Source organism: Numida meleagris, chromosome 7 (genome assembly GCF_002078875.1).
Source record: "Numida meleagris isolate 19003 breed g44 Domestic line chromosome 7, NumMel1.0, whole genome shotgun sequence".
NCBI lineage: Eukaryota > Metazoa > Chordata > Aves > Galliformes > Numididae > Numida > Numida meleagris.
Window position 1 is genome coordinate 13,791,857 of NC_034415.1, and position 24,211 is coordinate 13,816,067.

The 24,211-nt window shown below is 41.5% G+C and overlaps 2 protein-coding genes across 2 annotated transcripts; both read left to right on the forward strand.

Annotated features, from left to right (window-relative positions):
• Positions 1,267 to 11,894, forward strand: GCLM (glutamate-cysteine ligase modifier subunit). The gene is made up of 7 exons (XM_021404808.1): positions 1,267 to 1,525; positions 4,144 to 4,209; positions 4,781 to 4,865; positions 5,549 to 5,605; positions 6,183 to 6,385; positions 7,886 to 8,000; positions 9,760 to 11,894. Exons 1-7 carry the CDS (start codon positions 1,406 to 1,408, stop codon positions 9,927 to 9,929), a joined length of 816 nt encoding a protein of 271 aa, XP_021260483.1. The 5' UTR covers positions 1,267 to 1,405; the 3' UTR covers positions 9,930 to 11,894.
• DNTTIP2 (deoxynucleotidyltransferase terminal interacting protein 2) lies at positions 12,286 to 24,026 on the forward strand (the record flags this gene model as incomplete). Its single annotated transcript, XM_021404997.1, has 7 exons — positions 12,286 to 12,483; positions 13,435 to 15,167; positions 16,539 to 16,674; positions 17,343 to 17,438; positions 17,832 to 17,996; positions 19,018 to 19,127; positions 20,484 to 24,026. Coding segments are annotated over 7 exons (2,532 nt in total), but the record flags the coding sequence as incomplete, so codon positions are not given.

Consider the following 24,211-nt stretch of genomic DNA (forward strand, 5'->3'; position numbering starts at 1 on the left):
CCCCGTCGCCCCCGCCCCGTCGGGCCCCGCCCCGGACAGCGCGGGGCAGCGGGGGCGACTCCGGGCCGAGGTCCGTAGCGGTGCTCGGCCGTAGGGGCGGCGTGACGCTCAGTACCCGCTCGGGGTGAGAGGCGGTGGGCTCAGAAGGACGCTTTGTTCGTCTTCGAGCGTGACAGAATAACTGCAAGACACCGGCCGTATGTCTTGCTGATCTGAAGAGGATTAAGGAGAATCCTCTGAGGACGCACGTGGCTCAGTGCGTCGCGAGGATGGGTTGATGGTTGGACTGATGGTCTTGGAGGTCTTTTCCAACCTTAACGGTTCTAACCGGCAAAAAGGGAACGGTCCGGCAGCCCGCAAGCAGACCCCGCTCCCGCTGCCCCCGCTGGGGACACGCGCGTGGCACAGGGCAGTGCTGTTTTCCCCCATCCGCTCGGCGCGGACCGTCTGTGTCCTAGACCAAACCAATTCAATAGGAGCAAATTCTGCTGCAAAAGCGCTGCTTTTTCACGGCTGCGCGCCTCCATCCTACAGAAGGGCTCGTACCGAGTAGTTTGGAAGCTCCCTGCGGCCGCCGCGGCGTTACCCGCTTCCACGCATCCGCAGCCATCAGAGCTCCTCACAGGAGATACCGGAGATATCACAGGAGATACCGGAGATATCACAGCAGATACCAGAGAGGCGGGGCCCCGCACGCCGCATGCCGGGCGGCGGGCACAGCGGGGCGCGCTCCTTGCCAGGGCCGTCGTTGAGCGCGGGAGGCCAGCCCCGGGACGCGTCACGCTCCGGGTTTTCGTGTTTTAAGAAATCAAATTTTGCAAATCAGCGGCACGCTCGCTGACACAGCTGCTGTGGAACTGCTGCAACGTCGCGGCCTTACGTTTTAAGTTTCATCAGAAAGAAGGCACGGCAGAACTAAATAGCCATTGGGTTACTTTGGAGGCTTTTTGCTCGCTTTCTGTCGACCCCCATTTATTACTCGTGGTGCCGTGACTGAACCTCGCACGGCTGCGGCGATTTCGGTGAGCAAAACGAGCGGCATTGGCGCAACAGCCGCGAGCTGGGGCGCGGGCGGACCGATACCGGATAGACGCCCCCAGCGCCGGCGGCGCGGGACCGGGCCCGCCTCAGTGGCTCGCGCCGCCGCCGGCACCCAGAGGGCGCTGCTCACCGGGCGGCGGGCGGTGTTGCGCAGGCGCGCGGCGGGCGCGTGAGGCAGCGACGGCAGAGCGAGCCGAGCCCGGTGCGCGCTGCCCGCCGGCTGAGCCCGCCCCGCCCCGCCCCGCCCCGCCGTCCATTGTCCTCACGCCATGTGACCGCGGACGGTCACAAAGCGTGGGCCGCTCGCCGCTCCGCGTGCTGAGTCACGGCGCCGCTCGGTGCCGCCGCAGCGCGAGGCTTCGCCATGGGGACGGAAGGCGCCCGCGCCCTGCTGGAGCGGGCGGGCACCCTGAACCTGCAGACCGGCAACCTGCTGAGCTGGGGCTGCGGCCGCAAGAAGTGCCCCGCCACCCCCAGCGAGGAGGTGAGCGGGCGGCTCCGGGCTTCCCTTCGGGACGGGCGCCAGCACGCGCGTGAAGGGCGGCCCCGCGTGGGGGGAGGGGCTCCGCCGCGGGGCTGCGGGAGGGGGGGAGGGCGGCTGAGCAGCGCCTGAGGGAGCGCTCGGGACCCTCCGCCGGCGCGTGCGGGGATGCCTGCGGCTCTCCAGCTGACGTTCGGGGCTTTCCTTGTTCGGTCGCTTTCCTGGCGCGCGAAGGCATCGCCTGGCGCCCGTTACCGAGGGCGACGCAGGTCCGGCAGGCCGTGCTCTCCGCGCCGCCGCCGTGAGAAATACCGACGGCGCGGTGGCTGTTGCGCAGTGCGGGCCGCCCCGGGAGCGCTCGGCCCGGGGCTGCTGCTGCGCTCCTGGAGCCCGGCTGCTGCGCGGCGTCGGGCGGAGCGGCCGGTGAAGCGCTGTCCGCCTTGAGAGCAGCGCCGAGGCTGTAAGTTGTCGTGTTTGAGGCTTTTGCTGGTGTAACCAGTTTGTGCGTTCGGTCTCGGGGAATCGAGCATTACGGTGCTGTAAGGCAAGTGGGTTCCTCATGCTTCGTCAGGAGAATGATGTGACGCCAGTTGTCACTGCAGACGGTGAGACTTCTCCTTTCTAACTTAGAATTCATTTTAATGCTTCAGTGTTGGTGACAAGTCTAGGCAAAGTGCAGCCACCGATGTCTTCTTTAAAGACTACAGCTGTCGTTTGTTGTTTTTAAAAAATGTATTTTTGATTAGTACTTAAACTATTACCCCCAGCAGTATGTGTCACCACCTGCAATTGTTGTATGTAACTGAGGGATCCTGTGGCTGTGGACTACAGAACCCCTGCTTCACTGTCCAGTTCAACCAGGCGCCTGAAGATTGCCCTTCAGCACTCAGCAGAGTTGGTTGGAGCTGCAGTGACGTGATGGTACGAGAGAAGTTGGCTGAGTGTGCAGTGACCGCACACAAACCATGAAAGCGGTGACCGCTCGGGAAGGCGATGCAATATGAAGGAAGAATTCCTCATACTTGTATTTTGTTGTTGTGGGGTGATGGCTTTTACTTTGGCCCTATTAATGATTGCTGTGGTCTGTGTGAAATAGATCTTGCAGCTAGGATGAAGCTGCAGCATCACCAGCAACTGGTGTCGGTACTATCTGGAAGGTTATTTAATAAAGAATGGCACTGTGGTCTGTTAGGGTGTTTCCTGACACTTGATTACAGAGAAGTTTTCATTTTAAACGTAAGTCTGCCAACTTGCCGGCATTGCTGGTATTCCAAAAAGCAATTAGCATAATTTATCAGAAATAAATGAATTTTTATCTATTCTACTTAGTGTGGTAGTGTCTGTGGTTCCTAGTGTAAGAACATAAGCCAGAAAGTTGCAAAGAATGAGCCATAGGGCTAGTAACAGTGAGCTGTAACCACTGTGCTGCTCAGAGCCCTTGGGTGCACTGAGCTTCTCACGTGTGCTGGGAGATGGTGCTGTGCCCTGGGGACAGAGCTTTGTTCAATTCAGCGCAGCAGCAATAGGGAGTGGCAAAGTAGTAGAAATAGGATATGCATCTTGAGCAGTCCTGCTCTTTCCTTCAGAAAGGAAAAGATAGTCTATGTTGCTGAAAACATGCTAAAGATTTCCAGCGTCACGGATAGCTGCTTAGTGGAGGAGAGTCAGTTCTTGCCTTTTGACACAATTACTTTATTCCTCATGTTTTAAGTGTCTCGCATAGTGTTCTTACAGGATTAAGTCTTGGTCTTTGTGTTGCCCGGTTCATGTGTAGTGGTAGGGCATTGGCTTCGGTGCATGGAATGATGGGCTGTCTGAGTTCATGTTAGTTGTCCCAGGAAACTGCCATTCAGTGGTACAAGAAGTAGGTATTCACACAGATACAAGGTGTGTTACTGCCCTTTTAGCAACACAGGGGCTTGTGAAGTGCTCCTCCCCGTGGCAGATACAGTCTGACAGTGCATAGCCTTACTCTGCAGGGCAGCGTGTTACAGGAAAGCGGCAGTGTGGTGCAGCTGAAGCACCGATGCAATATTCAGTTCGTTAATTAGCTTACTGGGACTTAAGATTTGCCTTGCTATGCTCATTCATATTCATGGTCAGAATCCTTATCATTTTGCATCTATGGAAGCAGGAAAAATGCAACTGTAAGGTAGGATCTGAAGGATCCCTCTATAAATTTGGCACAATGGAATAGGAAAGTGGGAAAGGGTCAGCTGCACCTTGGAAAGAGAAATGATGAATATAATGAGTAGTAAGTGGTTGACTGTAACGTTGTTACAGCATATATGCTACTTAACAACTTAATCTCTGCATTAAAAAAAAACAAAAACACTGATCTCTATTTCTTGCAATACAATTCCTTTTAGGATGGCATCATCAGAGAAATAAATGAAATACAGTACTTGTGTTACTGCTAAAACTCTTTGTGAAAGAGGAGAGGAATTCTTTTAGAGTTAGCTTGTTTGAACAAGTTTCATATAGAAACTATGAAAGAAGAATCATCTGTGGTTGAAGAAATGGGGTCACGAGTTTACCTGCTGTCTGCCATATGCCTATGAATCACTGTATTTCTATGCAACTGAAAGATAAACGCACCTGAGTATCAAAATATTTTTTAGGTGCGGGACTGCATTCAGAAAACGCTGACTGAATGGAGCTCGAAGGCTGGACAAGATCAGAATCAGGTAGGAGAGATATTGTGCACGTTGCATTTGAACACAAATATGTACTTGGTTGCACCTTTTAAAATATGAATTAATCTACTGAATTTTTATAAAATTGTCTGCAGCTCCAGATACCTTAAAATGGTGTTTCTCAACCCCCCTTTTTGGTTGCTTTTTTGTTGTTGTTGTTTTCATGTGTGATATTTGCTTACTAAAGAATCCTGTTGATGGGGAAAAAAGAATTCTCAGCCAAGTAAGATGTTGGGGTTTTTTTGTTTGTTTTCTTTAGGAAGGTAGTTTGGCATAGTGGTCTCTTTACATCCAAAAAGCAGATTACTGGAACAACATTTAGTAGTAATTCTTATCAGTAAGTTATATATATGATTTTTTGTTAGGAGCTGTCATACAGTTCTATTTTCCTCTGACTTCACGGAGGTCAAGAAGTGCTGTGTTACTTTCTTTTTGTGTAACTGCATTTTTATGCTACTCCTGTTTCTGTAAGGTTTTGGTTGTGAAATTATGTTTTAATTCAAAATATTCTTCAGAAACGTACTGTCACCTATTGACAAGTTGTCTCGTGTGCTTTCTAAAGGAAATAGTAGAGGTTCTGGAATGTACTGTAGCTCAAGCTGTAGAAAAAATGAATCCTGAAGAAAGGGATGAACTGAAAGTATCGGGTAAGAATGCAGATTTAAAAAAAAATCTGGTTGGATAAAAGGGTTTCATATGCTGTTTTTAATAGGAAGTTCACATGTATATTTTTTTCTTCCTGTTTTGTAATAGCGAAGTCAAATGTCATCAGTGCTCACTGTCATGCTTACGTCAGTTAGCTGAGAAAGACTCGAGCATGTTTCAGGTTTTAAAGCAGCTCTGCATTTTTCTGCTTTAATTTCCATCCCCTCAGGACACTTTAAAAACTATTTTGTGAATCTTTGACTTTGCTGAAGCAAATTATCACAGATAATGTTACAATGAAGAAACAACACTGGAAGCACATTTATTTGCGTAATTGTGCCAGGTCAAATGTAATAGACTTGGAGGAGGTCCAAACTAACACTAGTACATCTCAAGTCTCAGTAAGTTCTGAAGAGATCTCTTTGTACTACTGTCCTAGCTTTATAGCTTATTTGACCATCCAATTGGATGATTTCTTATTTTCAGACTGTACAACTCTCAAATTCAAGAGAACAGTGTTATCTTTTGGCAGTCACCTTCCAGAATTTTTTTCCAGTTTTTGAACTGATGAATACTCTTAAAACTCTTTACCAAGAACTCTTATAGTTATTTACTTCTGCTATATATGCTATACATTTAATAATTGCTGGCTCGTTCGGTTATTGATTTGTTTCTTTGAAAACAGCAAAACTTTTCATTGTTGGATCAAACTCCTCATCGATCAGGGACGCAGTTGACATGGGTAAGTGTGAATCTTGAAGTTCAAGGCTTTTTTTTTTTTTACTTCAGTATTTAGAACAAAAATTGGGACATTTTACATTCAAGAGATGTATTCAGTGACTGTCACAAGTATACGCTCTTTTCTTCTAAAGAAAGGCATAAGTAGTCAAGTATATTTTACACATTATTTCCGTCAGTAAACTTATTAAATGTGCTTCCCTGTAATCTTGGATCCGAAAACTCAAGTCTGATTCCTAGCTCCAGGCAGGAGCAAGTTCTTATTCTTTCACACAGAGCTTATTAAACAGTGAGTAGCACGTGGTGTTTTCATAACAGTGATACAGTAAGCTTTTACCAATTAAAAAAAAAAAAGGCAAGTAACAATGGTATGAATTTCACTGCTAACTGTGATGTTATAGGTCTGTAAGTTTGATTCTTGGCTAAAGAAATTGTGTTACTGTCCTTGGCTTCTGATAGAGAATTCTCAAATTGTGAACTGGAAGCAGTGAAGCAGGAGCTGTGTTGTTTTTGCTGAATTTGAGATGTGACACCGCTTATGTTCTTATCTCACAAAAAATGTGCCGTCTTTATTTCTTCAGCGTGTTCTTCCCTTGGAGTTGCTCAGTTAGATTCGGTCATTATTGCCCCACCTCCTATTGAAGACGGAACTAGCCTCTCCTTGGAGTATTTGCAACCTTATTGGCAAGAACTTGAAACTCTAGTTGAAAACAAAAAGATTGTTGCCATAGGCACCTCTGACCTTGATAAAACACTTCTAGAGCAGCTGTATGTATGGGCACAGGTGAGAATGAACTTCCTACTTGAAGCATTTCTGAGGCAGAATTTTGTTGGTTGCCATGTTGTAATAAACTATTATACCAAATAACTATTATAACAAATCATATGCATCACAAATACTAACAAACAATTGGCTCCAGATATTTTCAGCATCTTACTGACTGTCACAATGTTGTTCAATGTGGGGAATGCTCAAAGTGTGATTGTCACTAGTTCAGTGTTCTTCTAAACAGGCCGCCAAGAACTGTAGGCTGTGGGTCTGTTCAGTAGCAAATTCTTTGAAGAAGAGGAGGGCTTAGTTTTGTACACTCTTATGAACAGGACCATAAAAAGTACTCTTAAACCTTAAGGTTTGTTCCAGTGACATTTTGATTATAGCTGTTTTGACTTCAAAGAATGGAGAGAATCACAGAATTGCTTAGGTTGGAAAAGACCTTCAAGATCATCAAGTCCAACCACAGCCTAACCATACTACCCTAACTCTAACAGTCCACCACCAAATCATGTCCCTGAGCACCACATCCAAGCGGTTTCTAAACACGTTTAGGGGTGGTGACTCAACCACCTCCCTGGGGAGCCTATTCCAGTGCTTAACAACCCTTTCTGTAAAGAACTTTTTCCTGATATCCAACCTAAACCTCCCCTGGTGCAACTTGAGGCCATTTCCCCTTATCCAAAGGGGGTTTTGTTCCCTTGTCCAAAGAGGTTTCCCTTTGGAAAAATGCTTCTTGAATGCTTAATGTAAATTGAAAGAAGAAGAGAGACTGAATCAAACAGCACAATGTTTGATTGTCCAATGTGATTAATTGCCTTGTCATACTTGAGTGCTGGGGGTCTGTACTAGCATCTGACCATGCTTGTGCAAGCTTAGGATTTACTGTTTCTGTATCAGTCCTTTGAACGCTGCTCTTGCATTTCTTTTCTAATATGCAAATGTACTGCATTTGTGTAAGAGGTCCTGCTGAGAGTCTTGTTTTATACTCCTCACTGCACTGTATATACTGAGAGAGAGAGTTCAGGGAATTGATAACCATCTGCACAGTGATCATGGATTTAGTTTGTGATGAGCAGTCAGTGGGAAAGTCCCTTTTAACATGATATGTTTTTGTTTTTTTTTAATATATGAGACTGCAAATTATATATCCTTAATAAAGCTGGATTTTGAGATCTTTTTTGATGTAACACCCCTGCAATCTTCTTACTACAGAGAGGGGGTAGAAATGCTCTACTATTTAGGGAGTGCAATAGACAGGAAGCCATGATGGTTAGAATGTGCCTCACTGTGATAGTACCTGAAGTTAGAGCCTATGCTTGTTTTGTGCTCCTTGCTGCAGGAAGTTGCAGGTGTTGGAGTTGGTTGTTGAGCATCTTGCGAAACTTCTGTCCCTGCTCAGGTTGCACAACAGTGGTCAAAGACAGATTGTTAAAAGCATTGTTGTAATAGCAGGTGAAGGGGCGAAGAACTACAATGTTTTTTCTTATAAAAGCATTCTGTTACTTTCAGGTGAAACCAAGTAGCAATCAGGTGAACCTAGCTTCCTGTTGTGTGATGCCCCCTGATCTCACAGCATTTGCAAAGCAGTTTGACATACAGCTGCTAACTCACAATGATCCGAAAGGTAAGACTTTGCAAGACAGCATAACGCTTCTGAAATGTTCGGACATGTAATGGTAACCAAGGGCTTCTAAATGCACATATTCAGTACAGAATCAGGAATGATCTTTCTCTGCATTTCAAACTTCATTACATTTGATTCCTGAACAAAGGATTTCAGAAATTTCACCTCTGTAAAATATTTCTATTATGTTCTTGCTTTCCCTTCCAGAAAGGGGAGGGAGAGAGGGTGTGGAGGGAGCAACAGACTTCCAGCATGGGTTAGTCTTTTGAAATAGTTTTAATTGGAGAAAATAAAGTAAATATAAGAACAAAGTACTGAGAATTTTTTTTTACTATGCTTTGTTCAAAAATAACTTATTTCTATAGATGACACACAGCTTTCATTTTATTCTTGGTGAAGGACAGTAAATGACAAACAAAAGTCCACTTACCCAGAATTTTTCTGTGGTGTATCTTGCATGAGAATGGTGATGGTCAGTTGATCTTTGGATAATGTTAGACACGGAAAGTTATTACACTTCATGAAGGATTCTTTCATTTGTGATGACTTACACAAACTCTTTTTGTAATTGCTTGAATTCGTCAGTTGTTTAGTACAGATTATTAAATGGTTGAAGGACTTTGAGACTTTCTGTAGACTCTAGAACTCTGAGCTATCAGCTCACTAGAATATTGCCTTCATTTATCTCAAAACTTATCAGATGATCTTTGCTGTAATGGTACCTTAAATGTCTTCCTGGAGCTATAAGCCAGAAGTCTTAAACAATCCGTAGTTCATTCCTTCCCCACACTTTCTTCATGATCAACAGTTCACGGTGATCACGTTTTTTTTTTTTTCTTCTCCTTTCCTCCCTTTCCCCCTTAAGTTAAAAAAATAAAAATAAAAAATCCACAACCAAACCTGTATGAAATGCTGTTTAAAACCATGTTTTATAGTATCTCTGTCATAACTAATGAATTGCATCAGTGCTTCAGCATGTATCAGCACTACCCTAGCAGGCTACAAGATTAATTGCCATTCAGTGTGGCAAATTCCATGTCCAAAACACAGCCTGCAGTTTAATAGCTAATCTCAATCAAGAGTCATGAAATGAAGAAGAGAATTTTGATTGAAAACAAGGCAAAGGGTCATTTTCATATGCATTGTTTGCAAAGCCTGTTTTTTCTGTCTTGGTCAGCTGAAAAGTATTGAGAATATCTGTTGGGAATGCTCCTCATCAAACAGATTGTTGCCTTGACTGACTTTCCAGAGGAAACTAGGAGAGTTTGTATTTTCCTGCTTTTTCTGCTTTGTAGCATTTAACCCTATTTTTCTTGATGCTTTCTGGGCTTGTACTAATGAGTCCCGTTATGGGAGATGCTATAAAGAATGAGCTTCCTGTGACTGCGAAAGGAATTGAGAATGCTACAAACTTTGCTAACTTCAGCCTTATGCTTTACTGTCCTTTGATTTTGTCTCGCTAGTGTCTCAACTTTAATTTTTGCTTTTTCTTGCTAATAGCTCTGCTGATCAGCTCCATTTGATATGGTGGAATTCTCTGTTTATTAGTTCTGTGGGAATAATGTTGGTTGAAAGGGAAAAACTATCCTGAAGATTTCTTCTGAAATGTTGAATGGAATTTACCTTGCATGTATTCAGAAGAAGTGGAGTACCTGACGCTGCTGAAGGTTTCCGCTGTAGGCAAAAGATTCTAAGTGTTGCTTTTTGCAGCTGTTTATCTGGCATTATTTTAAGCATGAATATTCCTTTTTAACTTCAGAATTACTTTGTGAAGCAAGTTTTCAAGAAGTTCTTCAGGAAAGCATCCAGAACATCAAAGCACATGAATGGATTCCTTTATGGATTCTCCGGTATTCAGTCATTGTTAAAAGCAGAGGAATTATCAAGTCCAAAGGCTATATCATGCAAGCTAAAAGAAATGCCTCTTAAATGCTTAATCTTTTTCTATTCCTTGTAATGGCCTACTGTTTTAATTTCTTGGGGATGGGAGGAACATGCCTTTTTTCATAGAGAGACTTTTACATCATTTGTAACAAAGACCAAAAGTTGTAATTATTGAGTATGATGTCAGAAGGAGCATCTGCAGTGTTCTAATTATCTATTTTTAATGTATTGACCAGTTCATTAGAAATGTTTTGGTTTTATTGTTGAAATGATCTATAAAGAAACAGCTTAAAGTATTTCTTTTTATGACCAGTTCACTGTAAAAATTGTCATTATATTTTAGCTACCACTAGGTAGTATAGAGATGCATATATTTTTAAATTTAATTTCTCTTTAATATTTACTAATCTGGTATGTACGTAGATTTCAAACATTCAAGGACTAATTTTTATAGAAAATTGCCATCTTTCATGAAAAATTATTCTAAATAAACTGTCTTTACTTGTTATGTATATAGGCAAATTAGCTGTTTAACTTGTGTGGATGGGAAAAATTGGTTTATTTTTAATACCATGCTTAAAAAAAAAAAAAGCAATCCTCTGATTTAGAACAGATGCATCTTCCAAATTGCTTTACTTCTTATTACTTGAATTCCTTCCGTCTTTTGTGCCTCAGTGTGCTTTTAGTACGTCACAAGTGATGGCATCTTCACAGCTTAAAGGAGAAAATGTTTTATTGTATGTTTAAAATAAGAACTGGAAACAAATGATGAGAATTGTGTTAATCAGAAATCGAATAGTACTTAGCTTGTCCTCAGCTGTGTGTGTTTATTTTTGATATTTAGGAGCTACGCAATCTGAATCAGCCATGTCAGAAACAGGGGTAAATGTCAAGGCTGCCGACTGTGTGATCACGTAGAAGGGATGCTCTTTCTGAGGATTGCCTAGGAAGCTTTCTTGCTTGGGTGCCATTCAGAAGTGATGCAAATGGAGATTAACTTGGACTTAGATATATTTCTGTTTGGCCTTAGCTTAATGCACTGGCTTTGGAGTCTTAGGGAGAGATGGCTGCAGCTAAGGCAAGGCTTCTGGTTTAATGTGCTCTATTGAAAAGGCATTTTAATTTCCTTGGCATTCAAATCAGACTAGATGGCAAAAAAAAGCTCTGTCTGTTGTTCAGCAGGGGCTCTAAGTGTCTAAAATCAAATGCTCATTTTCCACTGGATTTCAGGTGGGAGTTGCTAGTACTTCTTAATAGAACTAGTTAAATCATTTGTATGTATTTTGAACTTTGGACTGTGAGGAAACAGACTCCCACCATCTTTGAAATTCTACTGTGCAGGCAGCAAGTGGAATCTGAATGCTTGTAGGCACGGTCTGGAAATACCAGCTCACTATAAACCATTCCACTATGTTACAACATGGTTCTTTGTTGAGATACCTTTCAGTTCTTCATTATCTTGCCTCTATATGGCAAAGCCTAGGAACATGTGGATTTCTTCTACTACTTCAGTTGTTTTGATAAACAGGAGGCAGAGAACTTGAACTAGTAATGCATCAATAAAATGTTCTTTTTTTTTCCCCCTCCTAATCAAAATGTAGGTTTTTTCTGTTGGGTCAGTGTGCATCGGACTTGGAAAAGGAGGTGTTTCACTTTTAGCTTGTATACGGCTATGAGTTGTGTGCCGCTGCTGATTAACCACTCTGAATTGTTTGACTGCTGCCATTATTAGAGTTGCATGCGTGTTCTGTAAATTCCATAAAGTAAGAGCTGTGCTAAAACAATGTGCACGTTGCCCTCATGGTGTAATTATTTCCTTTTTGGCTATCGACTGCTGCAAGTTCTCGTTTATTCAGGAAAACACCCTTTAAGACAATCTTGTTTTTGTGATGTCACTGATAGCATAATGCTTTACCAGCTTTTCAATATTAATTTCTGTGCATGAGTGGGAGAGGTGAGATTTCCTTTCATAGACAACTTGAATTAAAAATGGAATGGCTGTTGTATGAATTCTCATTGTCCTCTTAGTACTTTTTCAACTTCTCCGAGCCATTGTCATAAACTGTGTACTTTAAACTGAGCTCTCATTGTAGAAGGGCATACATCGTCGTTTCCCCTAACGCGGTGCCCCTTCCCTGCCGCGTGGTGTGATGCGCGGGAGGGGGGAAGAAAAAAAAAAAAAAAAAAAAACTTTGTCCCTGTTCGAGAAGCGTCGTAGCTCGCATTCCTCCCCGCTCTCTGCTTTCACCTTTACGCCAGACTTGGTTCTCATGGTCTGCCTTCTTGCAGCAGTCATTAAACTGAGCGGAATGGGAACGTGGGGATCCCCGGGACGCCCGCAGCGTTGTGTCGCGCATTGCGGTGGACGGCCCAGAGACGACTGCGCGCGTGACCGTTCCACTCCGCGCCGCCTCTCGCTCCCAGCCCTCTTTCCGCGCTGGGGCCGGAACTCGGCCGCGGAGCGCTGCCGGAAGGGGCGGGCGGCGGCGAGGCCGACACTATGGTGGCCACCAGACGGGCCGTGCGGCGGCGGGAGGCGGTGGGGGCGGCGGCGGCGGCAGCCGGGGGCGGCGGGCCCGGGCGCGGCGACGCGGCGGAGGTGAGGGGGCCAGGGAGCGGGCGGGTCGCGGGCGGCTGCCTGCAGCGCGGGGTGCCGGCGCGGGGCTGCGGCGGCCATCTTCCCCCTCGCGCGTCGGCGTGGGCGCCCGCAGCTGGCGGCGCGGCACGGGGCGGCGGCGGCGCGGGGCTGTCCCTGCGCATCGGGGTCCTGCCGCGCTCCGGCCGTGCCGCCGCCCGCGCCTGAGGTCCTTATGCGCCGTTCGGCCGCGTAGCGTTTCGGGCTCGAGGTGAGAGCTGGCCTTCCGCGGGCTGGTTTTTTTTTTTTCCTTCGTACGGCGGTTATGTTAGCGCTGTTCTGTGGCCTTTTCACAAGGTGTGCAACTAGCCGTGCAAATACCGGCCGTCTAGGCAGCGTGTTTTATGTTGATCGGGCATTTTCCTACGTTAGGAATATCCTGCAATCGGAGAACGCTGTTTCTGCAGCAGAAGAAGCGTTTCTACCATTTTCATCTGTTTTGCAAGGTCACTTCCGAGCACTAGAGAAGCAGGGTATGCCCAGCGTTGCAATTGCTGTGAAAGCAGTCTGTCCCTACAACTGCTGACGCGGGACCTGGGCTTTCTGGGGCGTGTCCTGCCTGCTGCTGGGCTTACGCGTTTTGTAGCCGAGCAAATGTGCATGCATTTCAGAATGTCACCTTCTGGACCTGCTTCCTGTGACAGCTTGCCAGAACTTTTTGGAATGAAGCAAAGTACTGATTTATATCTCTTGATGTTACGGTTTTCTTTATTCTACGGTTTTGATGAAGAGACAATAAATAAGTAAGGGATGATACAGTAATGCTTTTTCCACATAGATAAGGCTCCTTGGAGATCTATAACATGTTATCAGCGTGACAAGGCTTGTGCAAGAAAGATTGTTGGTGATTTGCGCAGCATACCTTTTATGCGATTACCTTATCCTTTAATAACAAATTTTGTTTTCTTCTTTTAGACAGTATCTGCTGAAATCGGTACTTCGGTATCTACGAGGATGTACACAAGGAGTAAAGCAATTTGTAAACCTGATGTAATTCAGGAATCTCAGCTGGAAGACGTGGACCACGTAGGAACAAAACCAGATGTCAGTGATAGCACAGAGATGCAGATCAGTAGAAATGAGAATACAGCTGTTCATTCAGCACTGTCATCTGCCGATCCACAGGCTGATGGGGATGCATCAGAGGCAGAATCAAACTGCTCTACTCTGTCTGGTCTTCAGACACCTCTGTTTATAAGAGTAACAAGAAGGCGACAAATTGTAGTTCCTTATCAACCAGATTCTCCTGCCAAAAAAAGACATGACAGGACTGCTTTTCTAAATGAGTTAAGCAGGACTGTGGATGAAGATGATGTCTCCGAAGCTGAGTCTTGCTCCTCTGCTGTTTCTGATGTCCGGATGTCTAATGTTACCAAAACTACAAGAAACAGGCAGAGCAAAAAGAAGTTGCAACCAGATCCAGTTTGTGAAGCCCAGAGTGAAGATCTCTCTGATGCAGAGTCGTGCTGTTTTCATATGGAGCCATCCATTACTACCAAACGAACTACTAGGAGCATGCGAATGAAATTACAAGCAGAAAATACTCAGCATGCTGAGAAAGTAAACAGAATTGTTTCAAAACCTGAGAATGTAATTGAGGACACAATTAAATCTGAGTCAGACCTTATTTCTGATTCTAGCCCTGCTGCAGAATTTAACACAGAAGTTGCTTCCTCTGTGACTGAGTGTAATAAAGAATCTAGTTCACCTAAGGGCAAATGTTCTCCCAAATCTGCTAATGCAATCCCAAGTGAAGATGTGAAACGAGACTTTTTGGATGATATTACACCCAGCAATCTTAAAAAAATAGAAGAAAAAAGTACTACTGAATCACCGGTTAAAAAAGCAATGAAAGATACTCAGGTTGTTGGGATAGATGATTCAGAGGAAGAAAGTGGCCAGATGCAGGAAGAGCACAGTAAAGTACCAGGGGAGATGAAACTAAAGAATATGGATGTTTGTTTGATTGACTGTATGAGTCCCAAATTATTTTTAGAATCCCCAGGGGAAATAACACCAAATGAAAATAAAACAGTTCCAGAAAACAGAAGAGTAGATGCTGAGGCAGCTGTACAGAGGTCCTCCATCCATACCAGTGAATTAAGAAAGGATGAACAGTGTAGTGCAGTGAGCAGCTCAGAGGATGATGTGCCTGTTGCACAAACGACTGATAGCAGCTGTAGAATGGTTGGAATCATTGTAGACAGCCATGAAGACCGAACAAGAGAACGTGCTGAACTTGTATCCCACAGCAGCAAAAGATCCAATGGTGAAAATGATTCCTTTGCATTGTTTCTGAGCAAAGATAGAAGTGGTGAATCTGAAAACAGTGATGCGACAGACACAGGTACAGCGGAAGGGAATCTGAGTTGCACAGAGGCAGATGAGAGGACTCCTTCCTTGAAGAAATCTTTAGAAAAGAATTCACTGCACGTTGAAGGGCTTTTTGTAATTGATACTGAGCCTGGGATGGGTTCCAGCCAGAAGTATTACCTAGATCAGGTAGACCAAGGTAGTGATGTTGAAAGTAAGCATGAAGGGAGTGAAAAAGTTGAAGAATCCTCGGATCTAGAAGAGGCTGAAGAGGAACTGATAGATGAAGATGAGAAAGATGAAGATGATGATTTGTTGAAAAATAAAATTGATGTGTAAGTATCTCTCTGGGAAAAACTAAAAAAAACATGCATCGCATTAGATATATGCATAAGATACGCATATTACATGCTAAATGGCACAGAATGAAAGGGAGTAGTGTCGTCACAGATGTGGAAAATTGAGTTGTTGAGGTTATCAAGTAGAATTGTAACTCAGTTATTTTTTCAGTTTTACATGTAGCAGAACAGAAATATCTGAAATATTTAGGCATCTTGAAGCCTTGTATGCATTGAGTTTAAAAATGAACTGTGAAACTGGTTTAGGCTGGTCAGGCTGACTTAATTGCTTATTCAGGTCACAGCTTTCTTAGTTACTGATCTTTTATTTTTGTATTATTTTTAGTTCAGATGTAAGTAATGGAAGTCCAGTAAATGACATACACATTGCTTAATTAGATCATCCTGTTTAGTCCTGGAAAGTTGCATATGCTCTTATGTTTTCAATTCTTGTTTTTAAAACATGGCTCAAGGAAGATTCTAGATTGCCATATGGTAGCACTTCAAGTGAAAGCAGCCCAGCATAAAATTATAGAATAATGTAGGTTAGATGGAACCTTTTGAGCTTACCTAGTCCAGTTCCCTACTAAAACCCCTTTGTATGCTTCATACGTTTAAATACTCTGCTTAGATCTAATAAATAAGTCTTGCTCTTTCAAGCACCCTCTAGATAGGCTAGAAATATTACCAAAAATTAGCCAGGCATTCTGTATAAAGGTGTCATAGATGATTGGTTCGTAGTTTAAAAGAAAGTTTATCTAAGTGTTCTAGCTATGATAAGTATCAGATACACCTTTTTAGTTATTGTCCTATTTTTCCATAGTACTTCATTGGTGTTCTGCATTCTTGTTATTTGAAGGCTCTTTTTGGGTCAGCCATCGTACATTGTTTAATAGCTTAGTTCCTAGCACTATTGCACAGGCAATTACTTGTCATTCCAGACAACATTTCTCTGATGAATTCTAGCACTTTCATATTTTTCACTAAGAGTTGAAAATATTTGTGGGCTTTTTTTTTTTCCCTTTAGCTAGCAAGCTTTTAAATGTATAGAAGAAGGAAGCTGGTTATAAGTTATTTTGCCATGGTTAAGCAAATAAAGAACTAAATTTTATAGAGGATTGAAGTATCTGAGATAGGAGTAGAGCATTAGAGTTAACGTGAAGGATCTGTGAAAGTGAATCCACAGGTGTTTATTAAACCCTCACTCCATATAATAGCATGATTTTTTCCCTTTAACTTGTTACAGCTTAGTTATGTGTTTCTTCTAGATACTGAGACTTAAAAGTCACTGCAGTACTGAACATAAGTTGGTAGAAAGTGAAAAAGATTTGTTGCAGTATTCTAATCATTTACTGTTTCCCTTTTTAGTTTGCATCTTTCCAGCAGCATAGACCCTGGTTTGAATATCAGGAAGCTTGGAGGTTTATATATTAGCTTTGATGGAAAAAAACAAAAACCTGGTTCAAGTGTAATTAAACAACTGAAGGAGAAAAAGAAGGACCAGGTAATGTGTTTACGATTATGCAGCTACCCATGACTACAGTAATACGACGTTGTTATTTTAAAGAAGTATCCTATTTTCTGCTTTGCTGAGAACTTCTACTCTTTTTGGCCTACGTGTGCGTTTACATTTGGTTTCAGTGGTTAGAGTTCAGATACATATGATACTTCAGAAACCAGCTTGCGTATAAGTATTATCGTGTAAAATAAAAAGAAGTTGATTGTGCATGCAGTTTTGATTAATGGTACGAGCTGAAGGTCTGCTGATGAGCTTGGTAGTCCATAGCAAGAATGAATTTCAGCAAATGCAGGTCTGTACCGTACCTAGTTTGAGATAGTAGTTTTATTTCAAAATACCCTTCGAGATAAAGGAAGTCTGTTATTTTTGTTGGGAGTGTTCTCTTGGACTTATCTACGATAACCTTTATTCTGGAGCATTTGCTGTCTTGCTTCTTCCAGAATTAGCTGTTACTGGCCAGGGTTCTGCTCTGCCTTTATGTTTTGAAGGTCTACAATTTTTTGGTGGAGATTAAGGAGGGAGTTTGAACCAAAGTATTTTATTACAGTGACTGCATAGATTCTGCATCATTCCTTTGGTAGGCTCTGTAAATGCAGGTGAACGGTAAAACTGATATCTCTGACTGACTGATGTTTTAAAAATGACTCTTACAGCTCTTGCAGAAGAGTATAATAACTCCAGATTTTGAAAGAAAGGAACATGTGCCACCCTTCAGGGAATCACTTCGGCAGCTAAAGAAACAGCGCAGAGTAAGTAAAGAGCTGATAATGCCTCAGATGACAAAAGAAAATGTTTAATAGAAAGCCCCACACTGGGACTGTGTGCGTGTACAGGGCTTGCAGGAAGTGGAGTGATAAACTACAGTCTTTTTTTTTTTTCCCTTGAGCCACGCTGTTTATGGCCATCCTTTCAGCCTTTTAGTAATCAGGGCAGTGAAGGGAAATATAATGTGTGCTTGTATGATACAAATCTGTGGTTAATACGGTGCTGATGACCTTCTTATTAAAAGAGTCATAAAATATTTTTAAAGGTACATAGTTAAGTTCTCAATGCTTTATCCATCCTTTGGAGGTAGAAGTGGGGGAAATCCCAACTGTATCCTGTCGTGGCAACTGAATGCAACTTTGTTTTTCTTGGTATAGGCAGAGCGGGAGAAGACAACAGGTGATGGCTGGTTTGGTATGAAAGCCCCAGAAATCACAAGTGAGCTGAAAAATGATCTTAAAGTGTTGAAGATGAGAGCTTCTTTGGACCCCAAGCATTTTTATAAGAAGAATGATAGAGATGGTCTGCCCAAATACTTCCAGGTAAAGAAGAAGCAAGAGAAGGCATTATACTACTTTCTGCCATTTTGAACTGTTAACTCTCAACGTATTTTGTAGATAGTTTCTATTTTTGTGGATTTCATTTCCTTAGCTAAATTATTAAGTATTTTGAGTACTTCGCTGAAGTTTACAACTGCTTAACTCTATTATATAGGTGAATATGCTGTTTTTTTAGTTTGGCTGATCTCATGGGACTGAACAAACATGTGACTTAATCCCTGTTTTGAGCCTTCAGTGACAAGAGATTCACTGTTTTTTACAGTATTAGCTTGTTTTGAGAAGTGTATAGATAATTAGCATTTATTTTCTTCATAGCTAATATAGTTTGAATGGAGACAACTAGCTTTGTGATCAGCTGGAATTTCTGCTACTGTAGCTTACATCTTTAAGATGTTTTGCATAAAGAAAACATGCAAGAAAAAAGAAAATAAAATTACTGTAGAAACTGTAGAAGTGGACTTGGTTCTATGCACTTATGTCTATTTGAATAGTTAGCATGCTTGAGACAATTGTTTGCATCTCCATTTCTTGCTAAAGGGTGAATTTTATTGCTTGTGTAAGTTTATGGGCATTAAAATAACATCAGAACATGCCAGCATGCCAATTAGAAGAAATGGGATGCTTTGCAGCCAGAAGCCTGTATTAGAGCTGGATTAACTGCTGTGTAACCATCTTGAAAACCACCTCTTGTAGGGGTTTCTCCTTGGGACAATGTTTGAAAGTTAAGAACTGGATTTTTTTAATGAATATAGAGAGTTGATGCAGTAGTCTAATGTTGAAAACTGTGCAGTTCTAAAGCTCAGACTCTCCTGTGTGCAGTAAACATGAGACAAAAAGTGACTTTGCATGCAAAACATTGCTTTTGTTTTCTGATATTTTGCACTTTTTTAATAATATCATTTTGATTTTCTCTGTAGGTGTCTTTAGAATTGTAACTAAAGATTAAAAAAATAATCCACATCTTGCTGTTACAGTAAGAATGCTTATAATTTTTATTTCCTAGGTTGGAACTGTGGTTGATTCTCCCATAGACTTTTACCATAGTCGAATTCCTAAGAAACAGAGGAAGAACACAATTGTTGAAGAGCTGCTTGCAGATTCTGAGTTTAGAAGGTATTTAAAATTAGTTTTGTAATTCTAATACCATATATAAGAGAGGTATATTTTTAACTATATAACTCTCCTATCTCCTATCATTTCTATTCAGCTTAAATGTTTTTTAATTTCAAATAAAAAATTTTAGTCTGTTTTAGCACTGCAGTTGAGAAGATGTAAGGGACAGGAGACAATTGGACTGGGACAGCATATTTTTTATCATCATAAAAGGATTTTCTCCAAATGAGTGGTCATCGCTGTTGACAGTCACTCTTAAAATAGTGTCAGCATTGAAAAGAAAACACTCAGACCTGTTCTGGTTTACTTATAAACTAAGTGTCCATGCAGGCATGGGACAAAAACCTGAATGAGTGCTTTATGCATATGCATCAACATTTTTATTGTTTGTTTCTTTAAAGACTGATTAATTTTTCTTGGCATAAATGATAGAATAGTTCTGGCTATAGTTCTGTGGAAGCTGTTGTTGGGATTTCATTTCATAAGCATGTCAGTCTGCTGCCTGTCACAGGAATCAAAATTACACAATATAATTGAATGAATTCATGTCTGCCTAACCTGCAGATTTTTAAAATAGATCCCTTAGTCGGTCCATTTGCATATTGGTTATTACATGATGTTAATGTGCATTTCTCATTTTCCCCATAATGACATGCTTTCTTGGAAATAATACGTGATTTGGACTAATAAGGTTACCATTAACAGGCTTGTACTTTCATTTTTAATGCAATTTAGTATAGCTACTTCTTAACTCTAGTTTTGTGGCTTGACCTGATTCATAAGGTATTTATTAGAAGCAATGTTAAAAAATGAATGTGTCTGAAATTTGATGAGTTCATTTCTATTTTGGCTAGTTAGGGCTTTAACTAGCTATTTTAGCGCTAGTGCAGATATTTGTAAGTTTACTCCTGCAATTAAGTCTTGGCACTGCTAAGTGTGCAATGATCCATTGTGATTGGTACATAAAAATCCCTTAATAGAGGAGCTAGCTGCTCATATACAATACGTATATCCTATTCGCTGTTTAATGTTAATCTCATCTCACTCTCCAGACTTGAACAGAGTAAGGTTGATAGTAAGTTCACTGAGAGAAATGGGTTTGTTCTCCATTGCATTCCAACTGTGAACTGTAGCAGCTTTTTAGCATACTGCTCAAAATGTGATTTATATATGCCATGAAGAGCCCAGTGATTATACCAGAATTATTGAGTCTTCAAATTATTTCCCAAACAAATTCACCTACATTTACCTGTAATTCAAGTGTCAATATCCATTTATCGACGCATAAGTGTCCATATTATCTTTTCCTAAACTTTGATTTACCATGATTAAAAGTAAATTGTCTATTTTGTTCAGATATAATAAAAGGAAGTATCAGGAGATCATGAGTGAAAAAGCAGCTTATGCAGCAGGGAAGAAGAATCGGAAGAAGAAGAAATTTCACAATTAAGACTTGAAGAAAAATAACAAGCTGGAACAACTTATTTGTTATAAAACTTTTCTCAGATTGCTTTGATTTGTGGTGTGATTTTTTCATTTTTTTTAGTTTTAAGACTAAGGGTCATATAAATTCAAAGGTAGGGAATGTATTGCAGTAGGAATTTGGTAGAAGCTTTATCAAATTAATCAGATATCTAAAACTGTGTTTTATATGAAAGGCTGATTAAAATTAATGTTTATTTTAAAAGTTGATGATTTAAAAGCATGTCGTTTAATCTGAGCACAACATCCAACTTTATGGGTAACGGCCTGATCAATTTTCAGTTCTAACATGAATGAATTAGCAAATTTAGTTTTAAGTTAGGTGTGTAATTCACTTTGGCACCTATTATGTGTCACAGAAAACTTTCCCACATCTTACCAGAAACACTGCTGGCCAAATCTGTAACAGGGTGTTGAGCATCAGCTTGGTTGTAGAGAGTTGATTTCATTGTAGAGAGTTTATTTGAACAGTGAACATAGCAGAATTGAGAATGTCCCAGAATTCAGCAAAAACGCATATACTTACATGCATACACATGTAGAAATAATATATATAAATTATAAATATAAAATATATAACACTGATTAATAAATAAATATACGCAGCAAATAACGTGTATTAATACATTAAATTTTGATATCCAGTCTTATGTCACTTAAGTGTTACCGTATGATTGATGATTTTTGTGACAATAATTCAGCAGTAGGGTCCATTACTAGGGTGCAGTATGCAGACTATGATCTGATAGCTGTTGGAATAGTTCTTCAGGAAAATGAGCATGGTGAGTTTGGTAGAACTAAAGATGGTATCAGTTCATAACTTCTTGTGATCATTAAGTGTTGTGCTGTTTGTTTGCTTTTTAATGACCTTGTTATTATATTGCTGTTACAGTTAGTATAACTCGGTTACTATCCTTAGATAGCAGAAGCTAGAAGAGATAAAACTGTCACTGCATTATCTCATGAACCAAGTGAGGCAAACTTAGACAAGGTTATCAGAAGTCCAGTGATGTTTGTTGTTTTATTATAAGAAGAATGAATTTCAAAGGTTGCAGATTTTACACAGGAAGGATGTTCTTGACCAGTGTTTAACATGAAATTTTTCACTCTTGTCATGGTTTTGTCAAACCATTGACAACTCTGCAGGGTGAGTAGTTGGGGGTGGTGGTGGTGTTTGTTTGTTTTAACAATCAGCAGTTTGTGCTGAAGAGAGATGAAATGGCATATATTGATCACCAACTGAAGTTTGAAAGAAAATTTCCCACGATCGTGGAGATTTTCTTGTATTCCTCTGAGGTTAACCATAAATAATTTGCTGCCAAACACAGATGGAAATCTGGATTTTTATAAGTCCATAGTTGCCTGGAGATAAATGATGCATAAAGTGAAGTGAGTTTGTTGGAAGTGTCAAACACTTAAGAAGTAGAACCACCTGGCCCCAAGTCTCAGCTAACACGTAGATCTTCCAATACAGTCATATATGCTAAAATCTTGAATCTGTAAATGATAAACCAATAAAAACAACTATGGTGCCTTGTTCTCTGGATGGGAAATGAAAGAAGAAAAAAAGGAATACTGAACACTGAGGAAAGAAAACAAGCCACCACAGTAGTTATCATTTTGTTGCTTTCCTGAACCTCTGAAAGACCTTCAAAGAGAAAAGCAAGCTTTGGTGTCACAGTGCAAGCAACAGCTCCATGTCTGTTGCTCAGTCTGCTCAATAGCTTACTGCAGGTCTTAAAACTATTTATGGTCAACATTGCTAGTGAGGGATTTCCATGTTCTATATCCTTCCTATTCCTTCAGATGTTCTAATATCTGCTGTGCCACATGCTGTGCCCAGCATGTGCCTGTGCTCTCTGTGAGCCAGAGGTGAGTTGTGCTGGCCCCTGTGGTTGGTGGTTGCCTGCTTGCTGTTGGCCATTGCCCCAGCCTGCGCTTCAGCCTCTGTCAGGGAGAGCACTTGATGGTGTGTTGTCTCACAGCAACTGATTTTCATCGAAGTATAGGAATGTAATGCTTCAGACTACCCTTCATTGAACTGGTTTACAAGTGACAAATTTTAAGTTGCTGGGGAGAAAAAAGATTGCATAAACTTACCAGATGATAAGATTTCTCTGATAATACTCAAAAAAAAAAAAAAATTGTGAAACATTGGTGTAGTTTGAGAAACTATTTGCTTAAAAATTACAAGTGTTTTCTTGCAACTGCTGTCAGAAATACTTGTGTTTTGTGGATATAAAATGTTACTGACAATTCTCTCTGAGGATTAAAGAGCAATTTGAATGTTTATAGGTCTATGTATACAACTATAGCTGTTTTGGATGTCACTGGGATGTTCTGTGTAGATAAATAGAATTCCTTTCTCCTTCACACTCTCCTGGCTGTGCCTGTGTTCCGCACACCCTCGGGCAGAGAGCAGACAAGGTTGCTGCTGCAGCTAGCTTAGTCCATTTCCTGGGTGCTGCAGCTGAGGCTGTCTGGGTTCCAAAGGGCTTAAGCTGAAGCGGCTGAGGTGTTGTTACTGGTGTGGTACCACTAGTAGACATGGTTAGTCTGCGTGCAGAAGTAAAACTCTTCTCATTTTTCTTTGCTGTGCGCTCATTGCTCACATGTTTTCCATTCTTTGGGATAATCTCCCTGTATCAACTTAGTCTCCCTAGGACTGAAGCTTTCTAATGGTCTGTCACGTTTATATTGCTTGCTGCAATTCTTGGTCATATTCCAGCTGATTCTCTTACTGCATTCAGACAGAGTGAGTATATTGTCTTAGCATTCCTCAGAGCCCACTTCGTGCACATATCTTGCAGAATGTGTCCCTGTGCTACCTGCCCTGTGTGCCAGCCTCGTGGAGCTCCTTGCGTCTTTGGCATGTAATTCTGTCTACTAAATTGGGCTTTTGTCATGTAGTGGTCACATAAATATCACTTCCAGTATGTAAGGGTGTATATGTAAAAGGCTCTGCCTTCCATTTTTTCTCTGGGAACTAGACAAGTTGGATCAGACTGTCCTTAAATGAGAAGAGTAGAAAGGGGTAGTGTCAAGGTAACTGAATTGCTGGCGGTGACTGAACAGGGAGAAGGGTTTTGCTGTCTCACTGGTGTTGCTGCTTGGTATGGGTTTCATGTAAGAGATCAGTGTTGGCTGTTTGTTGTAGGTTCTGGGAAAATTCAGTGTTTCTGCAAGGGGCTGTATATGTTTTGTAGCTAGAGAGCATTCTGGAATGGATTTCTATGCTGTAAATCAGTAATGGTTAATGTTATTAACAGTATGCTTTTCAGTTTGAAAAGGAGGCCAGAGGCACATATGCAGGATTAAAATGCACTTTTAATATTATTTTTCAATTACGTATACTAATTTGTGAATCAAATAACGAATGTTTTTATCAGTCACTAATAAATTGTACATTTATTTCAATCAAATGCAGTCAAGATTTGTTTGCTACTGCTGCTGTTTGCATTTTCCCGCCCACATTTTCCATGTGTTTTCTTGTTGCTGCTACTAAAATGGCTCTCTATTTAGATGTACGTGTAGGTTAGAAAGAAAATATGGTAGTAATTCAAGTGTTAAATGCTTCAGTTCTGCTCACTGCGTGTTGTGGG

What these genes read in the sequence shown, in the direction of transcription:
- GCLM (XM_021404808.1), top strand. Translation starts at nt 1,406, where the DNA reads ATGGGGACGGAAGGCGCCCGCGCCCTGCTGGAGCGGGCGGGCACCCTG. An exon ending in CTGGACAAGATCAGAATCAG is followed by an intron (nt 4,210 to 4,780) that starts GTAGGAGAGATA and finishes TGCTTTCTAAAG; the next exon opens with GAAATAGTAGAGGTTCTGGA. An exon ending in AACTCACAATGATCCGAAAG is followed by an intron (nt 8,001 to 9,759) that starts GTAAGACTTTGC and finishes TTTTAACTTCAG; the next exon opens with AATTACTTTGTGAAGCAAGT.